This window comes from Bos javanicus, chromosome X (assembly GCF_032452875.1).
Source record: "Bos javanicus breed banteng chromosome X, ARS-OSU_banteng_1.0, whole genome shotgun sequence".
NCBI lineage: Eukaryota > Metazoa > Chordata > Mammalia > Artiodactyla > Bovidae > Bos > Bos javanicus.
The window spans coordinates 13,390,133-13,409,371 of NC_083897.1; the positions used below are offsets into that span (position 1 = coordinate 13,390,133).

Sequence of the window (19,239 nt, forward strand, 5' to 3'; positions counted from 1 at the left end):
AACAGTTTGACCAATCAGTGTTTTCAGTCTCTTTGGTATTTATTAGCATGTCTCTGAAGTCACAAGACTAAATTTCTGTCTTCCATTCCTCATGCCCCAACCCACATAAATGTGATAACCTCAACAAAGCAAAACTCTATCCTTAACCTCTAGTTGATAAAGTTTTCTGCCACATTTTGTTCCTTTGTACTCCTGTGATTTTTTGAAAGATTAATTATTTAGGGCAGTAGAGAAAAATGACTAAAAATGACTTCAAGTACTAAGAGGGACAAAAAATTGATTTTGTTTCTAATTACAAACAAAAGCAATTTCTCACTTGAGATTGTATGTTCACAATATGTTGTACATTTACAATATACTGCAAGCCAGGGAACATTCTAAGACCATAACTTTATTTTTGTGTTCAGGAAATAAATTTTGAAAATAAAACATGAATATTTAAATATTTTATTTTATTCTATGGTAAGTCCTAATATGATGGGGAAACAGTGTCAGACTTTATTCTTTTGGGCTCCAAAATTACTGCAGATGGTGACTGCAGCCATGAAATTAAAAGACGTTTACTCCTTGGAAGGAAAGTTATGACCAACCTAGATAGCATATTCAAAAGCAGAGACATTACTTTGCCAACAAAGGTCCGTCTAGTCAAGCCTATGGTTTTTCCAGTGGTCATGTATGGATGTGAGAATTGGACTGTGAAGAAAGCTGAGCACCAAAGAATTGATGCTTTTGAACTGTGGTGTTGGGGAAGACTCTTGAGAGTCCCTTGGACTGCAAGGAGATCCAACCAGTCCATTCTAAAGGAGATCAGTCCTGGGTGTTCTTTGGAAGGACTGATGCTAAAGCTGAACCTCATGCGAAGAGCTGACTCACTGGAAAAGACTCTGATGCTAGGAGGGATTGGGGGCAGGAGGAGAAGGGGACAACAGAGGATGAGATGGTTGGATGGCATCACCGACTCAATGGACATGAGTTTGAGTAAATTCTGAGAGTTGGTGATGGGCAGGGAGGCCTGGCGTGCTGCGATTCATGGGATCACAAAGAGTCGGACACGACTGAGCGACTGAACTGAACTGAACTGAACTGAAGTCCTAATATTTAGCCAGTTGCAATTACATTTTCCAACTGAACTTTATGACTTCCAGGCATTTGGCTCAGAAACTTATGAATGTAATTTGTAAAAATTCATTCAATAAAATTACATGTTATAACAAAGAAAAGACCTATATAAAAATAATATATAAATATAAAAATGAACTTTCAATAATTAATATGGAAAATTTCCTAGCACTGTGCTTTGCATATTGCTCAAAAAATCTGTTGAATAATAAATCTTTCTGGCTCTTTTCTATACTAAGGTAGAACACATTTTTATTTATTATTTTGTAAGTACCTTTTGCACTGTAATTCTTTGTATCTTCTACAGATTATTTTGGAAGTTATGTCACTCATAAAACTCATTAAAGCAACAATGACCAGAAAGCATCAATATATTGTTCAAATGAAAATGTTTATATTTAATTATTAGTAAATATAAATATTATTTAAATATTTAATAACTTTTAACTATACAATAAGTATCTTTAAAAGTTTCAGAAATTTCTCACCATTGTATTAAAATTCTTTTCAAGAAAGGATATGAGGCATTTTGAGGATTATGAAGTCATTCCATAAATAAAAGATTAGTAGAGTATAATTTCAGAAGACAGTTCATAATCAATAAAATAAATATTTTAAGAATATGCTAGTAATTATTGTCTATCAGGATTCATATGTGGGTTAAGTGACTTTAGTATAATTGATAAAATGTATGTCTTATTTCTAATAATTGACACATATTTTTCATTTATGTATCTTTTAGTATTTCCAAAACTGTTTTATATAAGAGATTAAAAAATAGGGATTGTTGATCTAAATATATGTCTACACTATGGCCCTGTGCTTTGCTGGTGTGTCTGATCAGGGTACCAGGCCCATACAATAAAAAAATAAGTGTGATCTATATTTTCTTTTCTTCTACTGGTTGACTAAAAGTATTTCAATCACTTAAAATATTTTACTTGTGTGAGAAGTTTTTCTTTTTCTTCAGTCTCTTCTGGTGTAAGAGGTTCAGCTCCATCAATCTTTTTTTGTTCCTCTCTTTGAGCAACAGCTGGATTTGGGATATCAGGATTCCTTGGGACCTAAAGATCGAGAGATGTGTTATGAGTAAACTGTTGAGAAAAATTAATTAAGGGTATACATACTTGTATCAATATGTAGAGTTATTTCAACAGTAAATTATCATACCATGACACATGATCCTCTCCACATTTCTCCTACCATGATATTACCAAAGTAAAATTGTTCTTAAATGTGCCATGTGGTATTTTATAGTTAAAAACCCATTGCTAAATGCCACATTATATTCTAGATTTAATCATACTGTGGAACGAAAAAAATCCCTATGATATTATTAATACATGGTAATAATATCATTATCCCCAACACCAACATTATACAATAAAATCTCAAGCCCAGAAACAAAGTTTGGTAGTACGGAAAGAGTCCATATTCACCTGGCAATATAGACCAGGGTATAGAAGTAGCAATGCACCTGAAGATTGCATCCAATGCTCTGATCAGTTCAGCGTGCAAAAAGAAAAGAGTGCTTTTACTGCCTGCCAGGGTATGGAGAGATAGACCATCTTCACATAAAATGCAAAGACTGAAAGAATTGACAGAATAAAGAAGAAGCAAAAAAAAGAGAGAGAGAGAAAGAAAGAGACTATATATATATATATATATATAAGAGGGAAGGGATAAGCAAAGCACACAAACAGCTGCGATGGGACCTGCAGTCAAGGGAAAAAGACTACAGCAGCCGTGACCAACAAAAAGTGTAGTGTATACTATACATCTCTGCATAGTATAGAGAATTGCAATACACTGACAACTGAGAAGAAGAGAGCTCAAGTTCAAAAGACTGAGGACAGAAGCTCAGCTCTACAAGGAAGCAAGCAGTCAGCCATCATCTGTATGTCAAAAATGTAGCCCCAGGGGCCTCAGTGTGGCCCCATGAACACAGACAACCCATATAGTTCAGCAGTATGGAGCAGCATTCACTGTATGGAGTGATAAACTAAGTTACTCAGCGCAAAGCCTCACATCATTTTTAAGTGCATCTGCAGTGACAATGCAGCACATTGATTTAGGAGGGCAGGTATATAACATATATAGTACATTATTTTTAGCATTCCATTAAATATGGCAAGAACAGGATTGATGGTAAGCCTTCCACTGTTTCGAATGCACACCTATCATAAATGACTCATCCTCCAGGGGTATCAGATAGTCACGGTTTTACTGTGATGTAATTTTAAATGCATATTAGGGTATATCTCTCTAATCATTATACATATTTCATAGCATTTCAACCACAGGGTTGTAACTTAAATGTTTTTACAAACTATTGTATCCAGTAGTTGTTTAAATATGAAACCTACTAACTGGGCATTAAAAAGAAATACTGAAGGACCTTCCTGATGTGCTTCCAATGCAGAGGGCACAAGTTTGATCCCCTGTCAGGGAACCAAGATCCCACATGCATGCTGTGGCCAAAAGAAAAATTTTTTAAGACATACTGAAAAAACAGATTCATTTGTAATCATCAGTACGAGACAATCAAATTAGTAAGTACTGACTAAATGTCTGTTTTATCCATAGCACTATGACAGGTGTTCACTGGAATATAAAAAGCAGCCAACACGGTCCTTGCCTACATAAGGAGCTCACAACCTAGTTGTGGAATTCTGAGCTGTACTCTAAGAATTCTAAAGATCTGGGGAGATGGAAAAGAGAGAAAGAATATTCTAGGCTGGAGCAGTAAAGCAAAAACAGTGACGGTAAAAACCAGAAGGAGCATATATGGAGTTTATGTTGAGAAGGGATAAGAAACAAGGCCAGGTGGAGACAGAATTAGAAGGCCTTCTCAAACCACACAGTAGGCAACAACAAGCCACCGGAGATTACAAGGGAGTAGTGTTATATCACCTGTAAACCTTGTGCTGGATGGACTGAAGTAGGGAAGCAACTAGAGGCAAGAGAACCAGCTAAACTAACCTAGAAATGAGGTATGGTCACCTGGCCTAGGATGATAGCAAATGGAAATGAAAAGGAAGCTGTAAATTAAAAATGAAGTGTAGTCCAGTGATATGTACGGTTTAACGTAACTTTTTTCAATAGCTAAATCCCACTGTTAGATTACCGGCACACCAGCAATTTCACTCTGAACTGTTACAAAGACTTTTAGGAGAATGCTTACAACAGCTTTACTTACAAGAGCCAAAATCCAGAAAACAGTCCAGATGTCCGTCAACAAGAGACTAGATAAGCAAATTGTGCTATTTCCTTACAATGGGATAGTACTCAGCAATAAAAAAGAATGAACCATTGATAATGAGACAACATGGATGAATCTCAAAAACATTATGCTAAGTGAAAGAAGCCTTACAAATATTATATGATTCCATTTCTGTGAAACTCTAGAACAAAAAACCTGATCTACGGAGGAAAATAATATCAGAACAGTGAGTTTGTCTGGGGAGTGGGTTTGGGAATTGACTGGAAAGATGCACTTTCTGGTGGACAGTAATGTTCTATATTTTTGTAGGGACTTCAGTCATGTGGGCATACCATTTGTCAAAATTCATCAAATGATACACAAGATTTATATATTTCAATGTATATAAATTTTATCTTAAAAATCAAATAAATATTGAACTCTGGCTAATGATATGCATATTGAAGTGCTTTATATCTGTAACTTAGAAATGCATTAAAAAATAAGGATATTCATTTGATAGAAAGCTGGAGAAATGGTTAAATAGGTGATAAAGCAAATACAGTAAGATGTAAATTGGAGAATATATGTGGTGTTCACTGTATAATTATTTCAACATTTTTCTATATTTGAAATTTTTTCATAATAAAATGTTGAAAAAATTACAGACACAGCTTTAAAAGTTTAACAGACCCTTTAAATTGCTGATGAAGTTACTTTGGCCTCAAATTTTAATTTTAATTGAGGAAAATCTATTTAATCTTAAGATACTGCTCTACCAAATAGCTTCAAACTTTGCATATGCAAAAACCCTTACTTTAACAAAAAATTTCACAAATACCTCATTTTTATGATAGAAAATGGATAATATACCCACACAAAATAAACTGCTTATTCCTGTGTAGATATTCCCCAATACTAAAAATTCATCCCTTGAATTTTAATAAAGGCAAAATCAGAATATTACATTATACCCATTAAATTTTAGGATCCACTGCTCACATTTTTAATATAGCAAAACTTGAGAATGACATTTAATTTTACATTTACTATTTTAATTCTAAAAGTTACTCAAAAATAGCTGCTAGAATTTTTTAATTAGAAATGACTCAAATTTCCTAAATTCCTGTATCTCCTACAAATAATCTACTTCTTAATATTTATTATTTTTAAAAGGTATTCATTTTTCACCTCATGAGGTTTTATGAGCACTAAGCTTCCCTCGATCTCAAAGTGCTATAAAAGAATTAAATAGACAAATTATAGGCCAAAAGACTAAACAGATACCTAGATAGTATCTCAAGTACTCACATTGTATATATCTCACTGATGGTCCCCAGCAACACTTAACATACAAGAAGTTATCTTTCAAGAAAACAGCTCAATTATGATTTAGATTTCTAGTCAGATTGTAAGGAATTTGTGATTAAGAGCTATGTTCCATGGAAAAGTGAAAAACTTTTTGGAGGGTCATTTTTCTTAGGAGTTTCAGCAAGCATCTCATAGAAATATGGAGTACAGAATTAAATGTGACAACACACAAAATGAAAGTAGTAACCTGAAATCAACTCACGTATTTTAGTTCTACCACAGCACAACAGGTGGCCCACAATGACACATTACCAAAACTCACAAAGATCATAGAACTTCCTGCATTTGTCAAATGTTTATATCCACTTCTAAAGAATTTTTTTTTACTGAAGATATATGTTAGAATGTTCTACAGCCTTCTTCAGCTTCTACTACGGCAAAACTCTTTCACTGTAGGTCTTTAGACTCCATGGGACTTCTGGATACTCTGGATTTTTAAAATTCTGCAATTGAAATTTCAATTCAGTCACCTTCTTCCGACAGAAAGGTTTTAGTGAACAAGTAATTAAAAGCATTAGGGTAACTCCTTTAAGTCACAAGAGCAATGAAGCTTCTGAATATGTTTAACTTGGAACAAGGTCAAAACTTAGACAGCAGGGAAAACTGGCACATAATACACAGCTCTCCACCAAGTGGTGAGAGTAAAACAACTACTTCTCTCAGCTTCAAATAAAACAAAACTCTTCAATTCCAGATCTTATTATCAACAATACTGCTGTGACTCTGTCAAGCTGAGTATGGAGCAGAAAAAAACACAATAGGAAATAAAAATGCAAATAAGCAGGCCTTGGAGAAAAATGCTATTTACCAACTGCTTCAAACCTACTGAGTCCCTCACTAGCTCCACCCCAAGTCACTACAGAACGTGACTGTGGGGACTCAAAATGGGCAAAATGGAACCATGCACCACAGTGCCCCCAGCTTCACACAGAACCTGTAATCCCTGGGCTAACAATCATTTAAGCAAAAAAAAGGGAGAGAGGAGTCCCTTTTTGAGAGTTTAACTATGTACAGAATATCAGGAAACTCCATTACAACGGTCCCGTTTATCTGAGAACAAACTATTGCTCCATTCACTTTTGTGGCTTGGGTTGAGTTTTCTGGAGGTTTAGTAGGGGAAAAAAAATCAATGCTATATATCCTTGAGAAGATATGCCCAACACTTATCAATACCACATCGTCCTTAACAGGAAGCTTTTGCAGATGATTAACATGCCATGCTCATCTGTCCATACAGTCGGCCCTCTGTATCTGTGGGTTCTGCATCCGTGGATTCAAGCAACCTCAGATTAAAAAAATATTCGGGAAAAAAAATTCCAGAAAGTTCCAAAGAGCAAAATGTGAATTGGCTTTGGCTGCATGCAGGTAACTATTTACGTAGCATTCACATTGTATTTATACCTATTTACATAGCAATTACATTGGATTAGGTATTGTAAGTAATACAGACATGATGTAAAATATATGGTCACATTTGCATAGGTTACATGCAAATCCTACACCATTTTATTAAAGAGACTTGAGCATCCACGGATTGTGGTACCTGTGGGGGCTTCTGGAACCGATGCCCCGCAGATACTGAGGGACAACTGTACTCAAACACAAGATCCACCCAATTAAAGCACCCACCTTAGCTCAGGTCTGTAGCCCCTGGTAAAGAATGGAAGAGACAAGGTTCAGAAAGAACCAACATCCAGAATATTTTCTTCTTTGTTTTGTAAATCCTCAGCTAAGTATGCATATGGAGGACCAAGGGAAGTCTTAAGACAATACAAAGGAAATCCCAGATGGGGCTGAGGAGAGTTTGGGACTAGGAGTGGAGTGCCAGGGGATCATTCTCCTTCCACCTCCAACCCACCACCACACTCCCAGCCACCTCCATCTTTTCATCTTCACACTGTGGCAGCTTCCTGGCTGGGTTTCCCTGGAGAAACTCACCATTCTCTGTGTTGCAGCCAGAGTGGTTTTTAAAAATGTAAAGCTGATCATACTCTACCTCTTATAAGTGGTTTGACCTTGAGCAAATTACTCAGGGCAAATTACTCAACCTCTCTATGCCTCAGTTTCCCCATCTGTAAAATAGGTATATAGTTCCAGGGCTCTTCTGAGAAGGATGAACTAATCATTTTAAACTGAGGAGAGTAAGCAACACAAGTAAGGACTAAATAAGCATCTGCTGTTATTATTCCATCACCCACCTACCCCTCTGCCTTAAAAAAACATCTCAAAGGCTTTCTTTTGCTCTAAAGTTCCACCTAATTAATATGACCTATAATTAATGTTCAATGCTCCACATGATCCAACTCAACCCACTCATCTGTCATTCTCCTTCTCACCACTCCCCAGCAACACTGGGGAGTGTTTCTAAAGGGGCACTCTTCCTTCCTACAACACCTCTGTACCTGTGGCTCCCCAACCTAGCGTTTATCTTCCACACTTCACTTGGCTAATTCCTATGCATCTCTCTGATCTCAGCTTAAATGCTGATCCTTAGAGACCACCTCCCTGACCTCCCAGTCCACATTAGATACCCACGTTATGCTCCCTCGTAGCACCCTTTATAAGCACTGAAACCAAATAAAGTTACTACTCTGTGCTTTCAGCGTAATGTCTTCGTCTCCCATTAAAATGTTAAGTACCATGTGTGAGGAACCCCCTTGTCTTATTCACCAGTTTATCCTCAGAGCTTGGCATAGAATCTGGCACAGGGGAGCACTCGATGAATATGTCTTAAATGAAAAACAGCTCTCCTTTCACTCACACTCCCTTTCTTGTCACTTCTCTCCAGGAGGTGAGGAACAGAACACAGGAAGGTGCCATAGCATGGATTCCACGCCCTTCCCTCTCATCACTCATCCCTTTCCTCTCTTCTCGCATCTTCCTCCCTATCACCCTTTAAAAGCTGTACTTTCATTCCTCTCTCTTCTAAAGTTTCCTCTCTCCTCCATCTCTTTCCAGCTGGCCACTGCCCAACTGTTCATGTAAGACCCCCAACCCCTAACCAGAATTGCCTGTAATGACAGGCACTGTTTACATTAAAACCAGAGCTGTGGTGAGAATGTGGTGGGCACTATATTATCACAGGGAACAGAATTTCAGTATCTCCAAAGAAGGAGTATAAACAGCTATATTAACAGAGGTGATTTTTTTATTGCTGCTACTTGACTACCACTTGGCTCACCTCCCAAACAACATGTCAAACCACTGTAAACACAGTCCTTATTTAGGGCTGCAGAAAGAAGCAGAGTTATGTCACATGCAGAAATAGCCCCGAATGTCTGAGTGGTAAGAGCATAGCATTAGACTGCTTAGAACCTGTGTTTGAGACCAGCACCTTTGGCAACTCTGTTAGCTACCTGACCTTAAATAAGTCATTTAACCTCTCCAAACTTGTTTCCTCACCTATTATATAGAGGTGATAACAAAACCTATCACATAGCATTTCTTAGAAATCAAATGAAGTGGTAAAGCATTATCCAATTATCAGATGTTCTACACAGATATTTGGTTGATTACTAACTGAGGTCTAACATTTCAATTTGATTCTCCTCTCAAGTCTCACTAATAACAGTCAATAAAAGTAACAGAAAATAATGATCTAAAATGTTTAATAATCCCTAGTGGGATCATGTATATATATGCTTACCCCATAAAATCTTATTCACTACTTTATTAATTTTACTATTTTTATTTTACATTTTGAACCTATAATTTGCCTGTTTCTTCAAACGTATCACTGTTTTCACTTTCTTTGAAGCTGGTTTTATGCCTGATCTGATGTTCAACCATGAGTACTTTACTCTTCTACAACTTCCTAAGAAGGATTTTATCCAGTCCTGCTGGTTAAATACATTCAAATTTAATCACATTTCCCTAACCAGATTATAACTAGCCACTTTATTTATAAATGTTTACATTTATATTCACCCTAACTTTCTTGTTCCTATTTATATATACATTTCCACTTACATTCACCTTAAGTTTCTTATCCCTATTTAAATATATCTAAACTTTGGTACATAAACAGCAAGCAAAACTTTTCTGTTCTATTTCAAAAGACAGTGCTCTAACTCTGGACAAACAGTAGAAACATTCCAGAGAGTCATTCAGTTCCAAAATATGAACTAACTTATAAATATCTTATATATATGTATGGAGCTCTTCTAGGCACATGACAGTTACTAATCAAAATAATTGGTCATAGTTCCATTTATGATAAAGATTCACAATAAATTTTAAAACACAGTTTCAAATTCATAAAACAAAAATCTTCATAAAATTATTATTAGTGTTAATATCTGCATAATTTTGTTCATACTATTGATTATTATACCTTTGGTCATCTCTTTCCATTCACTCGGAAGCCAATTTCAACATATAGAAAATAGCCTGGAATGCTTAATCTCTCAATGTGATAGCTTTAGTATCACAAACTTTAAATTTCACTCACTGTAAATAGGTTCCTATCTACCCATATAAATAAGAAATTTGAATTCCAAAAGATCATTTTTAAATTCCACAATTCACTATCATATTTATCATTATTTTAACACCTAAGTGAACATAATCTACTAACCACCACCGGGGCTTCTATCAATCTATGAGCAATCAACAAGAAAACATTATTTCTTGGTCATTTTGAGGAAAATAATCAAAAATTTCTTATCATCTACCATACATTCACTTCTATCTAAATACATACCTATTACTTATTCTACATATTCTTTGAGCACTTGAACACTAGCATTATTAAAATAAAATGAAATTTTAATATTTTTAAATATTTTTAAAATATTAGAAAATTCTCCATTAATCTCATTTAGTGATGATCTCACTAGTGACTGGGTAGTTTGATACTTTACTTCTAGTAAAAACCTTCTCTTTGGTTTTAAAAACACCACTATTTTTATTTACTCTTAGGTTCTCTCACATTAAAATGGAACACTTTCTAGTCTAGCTTAATACATTACATTAGCTTAAAAGATTATATTGTGCTAATCTAAAAAACTGAAAAATTACCTTATAGCCTATTGTCTTCCTATAATAAAGGATTTCCTTTTCAAGGAGCTCAAATAAACGTGGTGGGAAAAATTGAAAATCCTGAACATTTGGCTGTTTTGGAGGTCGTGGAGCCTGTGGGGGAAAAAATGCATTACACACATATTTGTTTCAGTTCATGAAGTGAACTTATCTTTTATTATTTCTTTTATACATAGAAAAATAAATACAATGGAATCCATTCATAAGGCTGGGGCATATCAAGTACTTTTCTGTACTGTTATATTTTAGAGACTAAGATTTAGTACTAATATAAGTAAATCTGAATCAGAGACCATGCTACAAGAGAATTCTGCTATAGGACGTGAAACCTGGCCTCATACGCTTTACCTTTGGAACCTTCGGCTCACTAACACGTAAAGCCTCTCTGAAGTAGGCATCCACAGCATAGTTTGCTTTGCGTTCTCGTTTGGGAGGTTCAATCCATTCCACCATTCCAAGCTGTACACAAAAACAAGAATGCAGAGTTTAATTACTCCAAATTGTTTTATAAATATCCAGTACATCAAGGTTGTAGAAGTGCGAGAAAACCAAAGCATTAGGAAGAATCAAAACTTGCTTTATAAAACTCTCAATGGAAGAAATACATGCACCCCCAAAAGAATCTGAAAAAATAACTAAATTACTATGCTGTACACTTGAAACTAACACGATATTGTAAATCAACTATACTTCAAAACAAAGCGTTTTTAAGTCACAGCTATACATCCCAAATTCCAAAACCTCATTCTATATAGCAAGTTCAGGTGCAAAGATGGTTTTGGGTTTTTTTTTTAAGTATGTTTGAAGCTTGCTGCTGCTGCTAAGTCACTTCAGTCGTGTCCGACTCTGTGTGACCCCACAGACGGCAGCCCACCAGGCTCCCTTGTCCCTGGGATTCTCCAGGCAAAAACACTGGAGTGGGTTGCCATTTCCTTGTCCAATGCATGCAAGTGAAAAGTGAAACTGAAGTTGCTCAGTCGTGTCCGACTCTTAGCAACCCCATGGACTGCAGCCTACCCGGCTCCTCTGTCCATGGGGTTTTCCAAGCAACAGTACTGGAGTGGGGTGCCATTGCCTTCTGAAGCTTAGCTCTTCCTTATTAGTAATTGAGAAGAATTTGTACAATCTGGTTAATATTTTATGTCAAAATAAATAGTGACTTAATACTGGAGGAAGACTAACATTGGTTCTGGTAACTTTGTTAAGTGTATGAATTAGAAAACAGTTGAAAAGCATAAAATACTGAATATCAACATGACAGCCATATATCCCTTCAAATCAAGAGAAATTTTAAAATGAGACCTCTTGGTAAGGTAGATGTGGGACAAGCCAGTGGAATCAGAAAGACTTGAAATTTGAAACAGGTTCTGCCACTTTATCAACTGTGTAACTTTGAAGAAATTATTTTTTCTATCTGTAAAATGGGAATAATAATAATACCTACCTGAGGATTACATGTGACCATATGTGAAAGCATTAGGTAGACTGTCAAGAGCTAAATGTAAGCTATTATTAAACATCCAAAGTGGGGTGATTTAGTAGCATTTGGTAGACAATGATTTGGTAGCATTACAAAACTTTACCCTAATATCAGCTAGAAAAAGTTATTTAAAAGTCAATATACAAACATGACAAAATGAAGTTCTAGAGTCTGAGGTGTGGTTTTCTAGCTCAGATATTTTTCTTGATTTCACAGTACCTAGCCTAGTGCCTTTACATAAAACTGGCCACTAATCTACAATTAATGGTCCCACTCTATTTGACCACATCTACAGGCTGAGTTTTAAGAGTGGATAATACATTTTAAGTATTTTTTAAGCTAATACATTTATTAGCTTAAAGATAATAATTTTTTAGTTTAGCTTAAAAATTAGCTTAAAAGAGTGGATAATAAACTAAGATGACTAGAATGGTTAGAAATCTACAAATTCTCAGTGTCTAAAGAAGTAAAGGCTAAAGTCAAATAAAATGGCGGTATCCACATATGGAAACATCTGTGAGACAGAAAAAAACCAGTTCTTTGTTAGACTAAATGTCTCTTTTAACTCTGTAAGTTCATAAGAGATGGAGAGTATAATGTGAGTTTATGTAAAATGAGAAATACTCACAACAGTGAAATGAGCTGTGTTTTGTCTTTCCCCTCAGATGGGCTAATGTGAGATGACAGTAATGGAAAGAAAAGACATTTTTCAATAACCAATATTTTATTTGTCTCAATTGGGGTTAAAATAAATCAATAATAACGACTTTCTAAAAGTAATGTATCTGGCCATTTAATCTATACTCGTGTGAAGGTTTAGGTACTCAAATTTGAAACAAGTATTAAAGGGCAATTCCTGTACTTTCAAAAACAGAACAAATATGCTAAATTAGTTTTAGATAAGAGTACATTAATACAAACTTATTTAGGTCAATTTATTCAGAATCAATGTCAGCCACTGTGACTTAATTCATCAAGTATGGCTATGAATTAATGCAACTAGTTCAACAAATCTTACATGAAAATCTCCCTTACTGTGCAATTTCCATGATATGTATGAACAACATTCTTGCAGGTTTTCAATTCTTTTCAAAGGATAGTATGAACCTATTTTAAGAACCTATCTAAAAAATAAGGAAACACATTATAATCTCAACTCAGAATATTCATAAAAATTCTGATTTAATCATTCAATTATAAAAGTATGTCATCATAATTGTTATTAAATTTTTTTGTATCTGCACATCATTATTTTCTTAGAAGCACAGGAAAATATGTTATATTAGAAATGACAAATATTTTATTAAGCCTAATTTTCCCTGAAGAATGTAGATAAGATGCACCAGTGATGGTTAGACTCTTCACTGTTTAATATTTTCTACTTTAAAAAACACTCTTAAAGCCAATAAGCCCACAGGAATGACTGCAAAATTAATTTTTAAAAAGTCACATAATGAGATCTAAAAAGCGTATTAGGAAGGCAGTTTCTACACTGTGCATGCAGGCTATCACCTCCATCTCATCAGAGTAAACCATAAATGGTCTCAATTAAGGTTAGAGATGGAATAACCAGATAGATTTTGGTCAAGATACTAAAAACTAACCAGTAATAATGGTAGCAACAAAGTGTTATCACCATACTAGTTGCAATGTAAATTAAAATGACCCACCTCATTTTTCAATAAAATCAATACCCAAGAATAAGCTTTTTTTATTTTAAAAAATTCATTGTCAGTTAAAAAATATAACAGCTTTATAGAGCAATTTGAGTAACAAAATAAAAATGACAGAATTTTATTATAACTAAAAAAATAAACATTCTTAAGTCCATGGTGATATAAATAAATGAGTATATAAATAAATGGGTAGAAGGGACAGCTTTTCCTTACAGAAAAATCCCAGTTAATAAATATAGATGGAATGAAGGAAATACAAAATTACCTTTAGGTAAATACCACAATAACTATTGTAAGCAAACTCCACCAAGAGATGCCAAAATCAGTGTGTAAAAGTTTGAGAAGTAGCTCCCCCCACCAAGATATTTATCAATTACAAAAGGAAAATTGGTAACTCTACAGTGGAAAAATCCAGCAGGCGCCACCTCAACAAAGTGACTAAGATTAATGTACCCAGTAACACAACATAGTGACATCATGTTCCCTGGTATGACGTACTGAGAAAGACATAACATCCCTTCCAAGGCATTCTTGCCAAAAATGCACAATATCAATCAAATCATGAAAAAAAAAAAAAAAACACCCAAAGTGAAAGACAAACTATAAGACAGCAGAAAAATACTGTTCAAAAGTGTCAAGCTCATGAAAAACAAAGAAAGACTGAGAACTATCACAGATTAGAAGAGACCAAGGAGACACAGCAACGAAATGCAATGTGAAGACAATGAGAAGACAAGCCACAGACTGAGAGAAAGTGTTTGCAAAAGACCTATCTGACTAGCAACCAATGTTTCATGTAAACTCTGAGAAGAAATAAATCTTGCCTTATTTAAAAAAAAAAGCTGATAAAAGACTGTTATCCAAAATATACAAAGAACTCTTAAAACTCAATAATAATCCATTTTGAATTTATTTTTGTGTATGGTGTTAGAAAGTGGTCTAGTTTCATTCTTTTACAAGTGGTTGACCAGATTTCCCAGCACCACTTGTTAAAGAGATTGTCTTTAATCCATTGTATATTCTTGCCTCCTTTGTCAATAAGAAAACAACCAATCAGATTTTTAAACGGGCAAAAGATCTGAACAGACACCTCCCTAATGAAATACACAGATGGCAAATAAGCAAGTGAAAATATGCCCCATATCATTCATCAGCGAAATACAAATTAAAACAAAGAGATACTACTACACTGCATGCTTGCTTAGTCGTGTCCCAGGTATCGAACCCACATCTCCTGCACTGGCAGGAAGTTTCTTTACCACTGTGCCACCTGGGAAGCCCCATTCACTGCCCATGAGAATGTAAACAGTATGGCCATTTTGGAGGACAGGTTGTCAGTTTCTTACAAAATTAAACATTCTTACCATACGATCAGGGCTCCCCTGGTGGCTCAGTTGGTAAAGAAACTACCTGCAATGCAGGAGACCTGGGTTCTATCCCTGGGTCGGGAAGATCCCCTGGAAAAGGAAATGGCAACCCACTCCAGTATTCTTGCCTGGGAAATCCCATGGGCAGAGGAGCCTAGTGGGCTACAGTCCATGGGGTCACAAGAGTCAGACTTGACTTAGCAACTACACCACCACTACTACCATACAATCCAATAATCGTGCTCCTTGGGATTTACCCAAAAGAGTTGAAAATCTATATTCCCACAAAAACCTGCACGTGAATGTTTATGGCAGCTTTTATTCATAATACCAAAACTTGGAAGCAATCAAGATGTCCTTCAGTAGATAAATGCATAAATAAACTGTAGTACATCAGAAATGGATCTTAGCACTACAAAGAAATGAGCCATCAAGTCATGAAAAAACACAAAGGAATTTTAAATGCATATTACTAAGTGAAAGAAGCCAAGCAGAAAAGGCTACATACTGTATGATTCCAACAATATAATATTCTGGAAAGGGAAAAACTATGGCAATAGTATAAAGTGGCTGAGGGGAGGGTGGGATTACTAGGCAGCACACGGAGGGGTTTTAGGGCAATGAAACTATCCTGGATGATATTATAATGGTGGATATCAATCATTTATAAATTTATCCAAACCCATAGACTGTACAATTTCAAAAGTGAACCCTAATGTAAATGATGGCCTTTGCATGATAATGATATGTCAACGTAGGTTCAACAGATATGAGATGTTGATAGTGTAGGAAGCTGTTGCGGGGGGGGGCAGATAGGATATGGGAACTCTTTGTATTTTCCGCTCCTTTTTGCTATGAACCTAAAACTGCTCTTAAAAATAAAACTGTTTTTAGAAACTGCAAAGTGGGATCCTAGATTGTAAACCCTGGAACAGGGAAAGTATACTAGGGTACTGGGGGAAAAGGTTAACTTTCTATACTTGATCACTGTAATATGATTAGGTAAATTGTTAACATTACGGGAAGCTGAGTAAAGGATATATGTGAACTCTGTACTATTTTTTTGCAATAAAGTCTAAAGCCATTTCAAAATTAAAAGTTTTAAAAATTACAGCCATAATTTCAGTTTAAACAGAGACAATAAACAAATTTCCCATTTTTTTCAAGGGAACTTTGTGGCCCATGAAGTATATTACAAGGCATTATTTTATGAGACCACCTGTAACAAAGTCCTTCCAGCATTTAACCAACTATATGTCAACGGTAATATTATTACTAATGTAATTAATACTAAATACTGCACATTTTGTTCTAATTGCTCTAAAATGTAATGATGACAACATCCATTTGACTGGTGAAAACACTGATTATCTAAAGTCACTTGATTATGGGGAAAGGGGAGGAGGGATAAATCAGGAGTTTGGGATTCACATATACACACTACTATATATAAAATAGATAACCAACAAGGGCCTACTGTACAGCACAGGGAACTATACTCAATATTTTGTAATGACCTATAAGGGAAAGGAATGTGAAAAAAATATATATATGTACATATAACTGAATTGTTTTGCTGTATACCTAAAACTAACACAACATTGTAAATCAACTATACTTAAACTAAAAAAAAATTTAAGTCACATAATTAGTAATAGAGTTGTGATTTCAGCTTCAGAATCCAGGAACTCAACCACAATCCTATACTACTTCTCAAAAACCAAAGTAGTGGTACAGTAATAGCAGCAACAGCAAAAATGATAATGATGATAGTGGTAATAATAATAACAATAAACAACCAGCAAAATATATTAAAGGTAGCCCGTGGATAAGATCATTTTGACCTACATCATTTTCACTCTATAGTAGAGTACTGTTAACAGGTAAATGCCAGTGTTTTGTTAAATATTTAATTGTTATGGGAAGAAATGCTAATCTGAGAATCTAACGGTTGACAGTAAAAAGTTACCTTCTGTTTTTCTCTATAATCTTCTCCTTCAAACTTGTACAAACTTTGTTCAATGTCCATTCTAAAATTTCTCAGAGAAGACTCTCCCATTTTCTGCAAGCGTTCATTCATCTCTGCGGTCTAAAGTTGAATGCATTGAAATTAGAAAATTATCACTGAATTACTTATAAAAATCTGTGAGTTCTCTGTCTCTTAAAGGCAATTATTGATATGAAATATACAATCTGTTCATTTACAAGGTAATAATGCAATGCTAACATCAAACTTGAATATAAATTTAATTTACCCTAAGTATTTTAAATATTTCAATGGTTCTTCTTAAGTGCTCTGACTAAGGCTTTCTCTAAAATCTTTCATCATTGAAAATGTATCCCTATTATAATTTCTGCTGCATAATTTTATGGGACACATGGTAATGATAAAACAAAGGCAAACTTGGACTAAACAACACATCTGCACACTAATATGAAACACAGTAATACAAGACTGCTCAAAATCCAACATATAACCTCAGATACCTGAAAAGGTGCTCAGTATCACTAATTGTCAGGGAAATGCAAGTCAAAGCCACAAAGGTGTGATATCATCTCACACCTGTTAGAATGGCTATTATCAAAAAGACAAGAAATAGCAAGTGTTGGTGAGGATGTGGAAAAAGAGGAACCCTTGTGCACTATTGGTACTGGTACAGCCACCGTGGAAAACAGTATGAAGGTTGCTCTAAAAATTAAAAATAGAACTACCATATGATCCAGCAATTCTAAATTCCACTTCAGGGTATTTATTTGAAGGAAATGAACTCATTAATTCGAAAAGATACCTTCACCCCCATGTTTGTTGCAGCACTATTTACAATAGCCAAGACAGGAATACAACTTAAGTGTCCATCAATGGATGAATGGATAAAGAAAATGTGGTGTATATGGATACAATGGACTATTATTCAGCCATTAAAGAGAAGGAAATCCTGCCATTTGAGACAGGATGGATGGATCTTGAGGCTATTATGCTAAATGAAATAAGTCAGGGAAAGAATGGAGAAGGACATGGCGACCCACTCCAGTATTCTTTCCCAGAGAATTCCATGGACAGAGGAGCCTGGTGGGCTGTTTCAGTCGTGTCCGACTCTGTGCAACCCTATGGACAGCAGCCCACCAGGCTCCTCTGTCCACGGAATTCTCTAGGCAACAATACTGGAGTGGGTTGCCATTTCCTTCTCCAAGATAATTTCTAATCCCATGCAAAAAGAAAGGTCATAAAATGCAGTCCTGATACAAGTGATTAAACAAAAAATTTACTTGGCTTTTAAATACAGTAAATACCAATATTATAAGTATGAGGTATAAGGTCACTTGATTTTAAACTCTGGTTCTTAGTCTTTCTCACCAAAAATTAAACTAAAAAAATAAAAAATACTTAATTATCCCTAGATATAAATCTATAAATTCTTACAGAGAACATGTGTTATTTGAAACAGGCATTTGAAACAATGCAATAAAATAATTATGCTGAAGTATGTTGATTTTAAAGCAACTGATCAGGAAAACAAAAAGCCATTTTAACCTACCTTCTTTTCCCCTCTTTCCAGAAGAGTTGTAATGTCTTCATCTGTCAGCTCACTTTCTTTAGAAGCAAAAACATGGGTGGCTCCATGACGTATCATTTGCAACATTTCCTCTTTTGCCATCTTGTTAGACTGTTGATCAATGAGTCGCCCTAATAATAAAAATAAAAACTGTATATATTCAATGATATTTCAGAGAAAGCATAGCATAATAGTTCTAATCAGACACTACTACATTTAACCATGAGTCTTCCTGCAGTGCAGGAGACCTGGGTTCAATTCCTGGGTCGGGAAGATCTCCTGGAGAAGGAAATGGCAACCCAGTCCAGTATTCTTGCCTGGAGAATCCCATGGACAGTGGAACCCGGCAGGCTACAGTCTATGGGGTCACAAGAGTCGGACACGACTGAGTGACTAAGCACACATTTAACCATAAGTAAAGCTTTACAGG

At 35.3% G+C, this 19,239-nt stretch overlaps 1 protein-coding gene across 6 annotated transcripts in view; it reads right to left on the minus strand.

Annotated features, from left to right (window-relative positions):
• Nucleotides 1-19,239, minus strand: part of SMARCA1 (SWI/SNF related, matrix associated, actin dependent regulator of chromatin, subfamily a, member 1) — a 73,081-nt gene that overhangs the window by 18,320 nt on the left and 35,522 nt on the right. For all 6 annotated transcript variants that reach the window (XM_061407871.1, XM_061407872.1, XM_061407875.1 and 3 more), the window contains 5 exons: nt 18,792-18,940; nt 17,225-17,344; nt 11,081-11,191; nt 10,712-10,825; nt 2,061-2,183 (listed from right to left, as the gene is read on the minus strand). In XM_061407871.1, the coding sequence (XP_061263855.1) occupies nt 2,061-2,183; nt 10,712-10,825; nt 11,081-11,191; nt 17,225-17,344; nt 18,792-18,940 (617 nt within the window). The remainder of the gene's footprint in view (nt 1-2,060; nt 2,184-10,711; nt 10,826-11,080; nt 11,192-17,224; nt 17,345-18,791; nt 18,941-19,239) is intronic.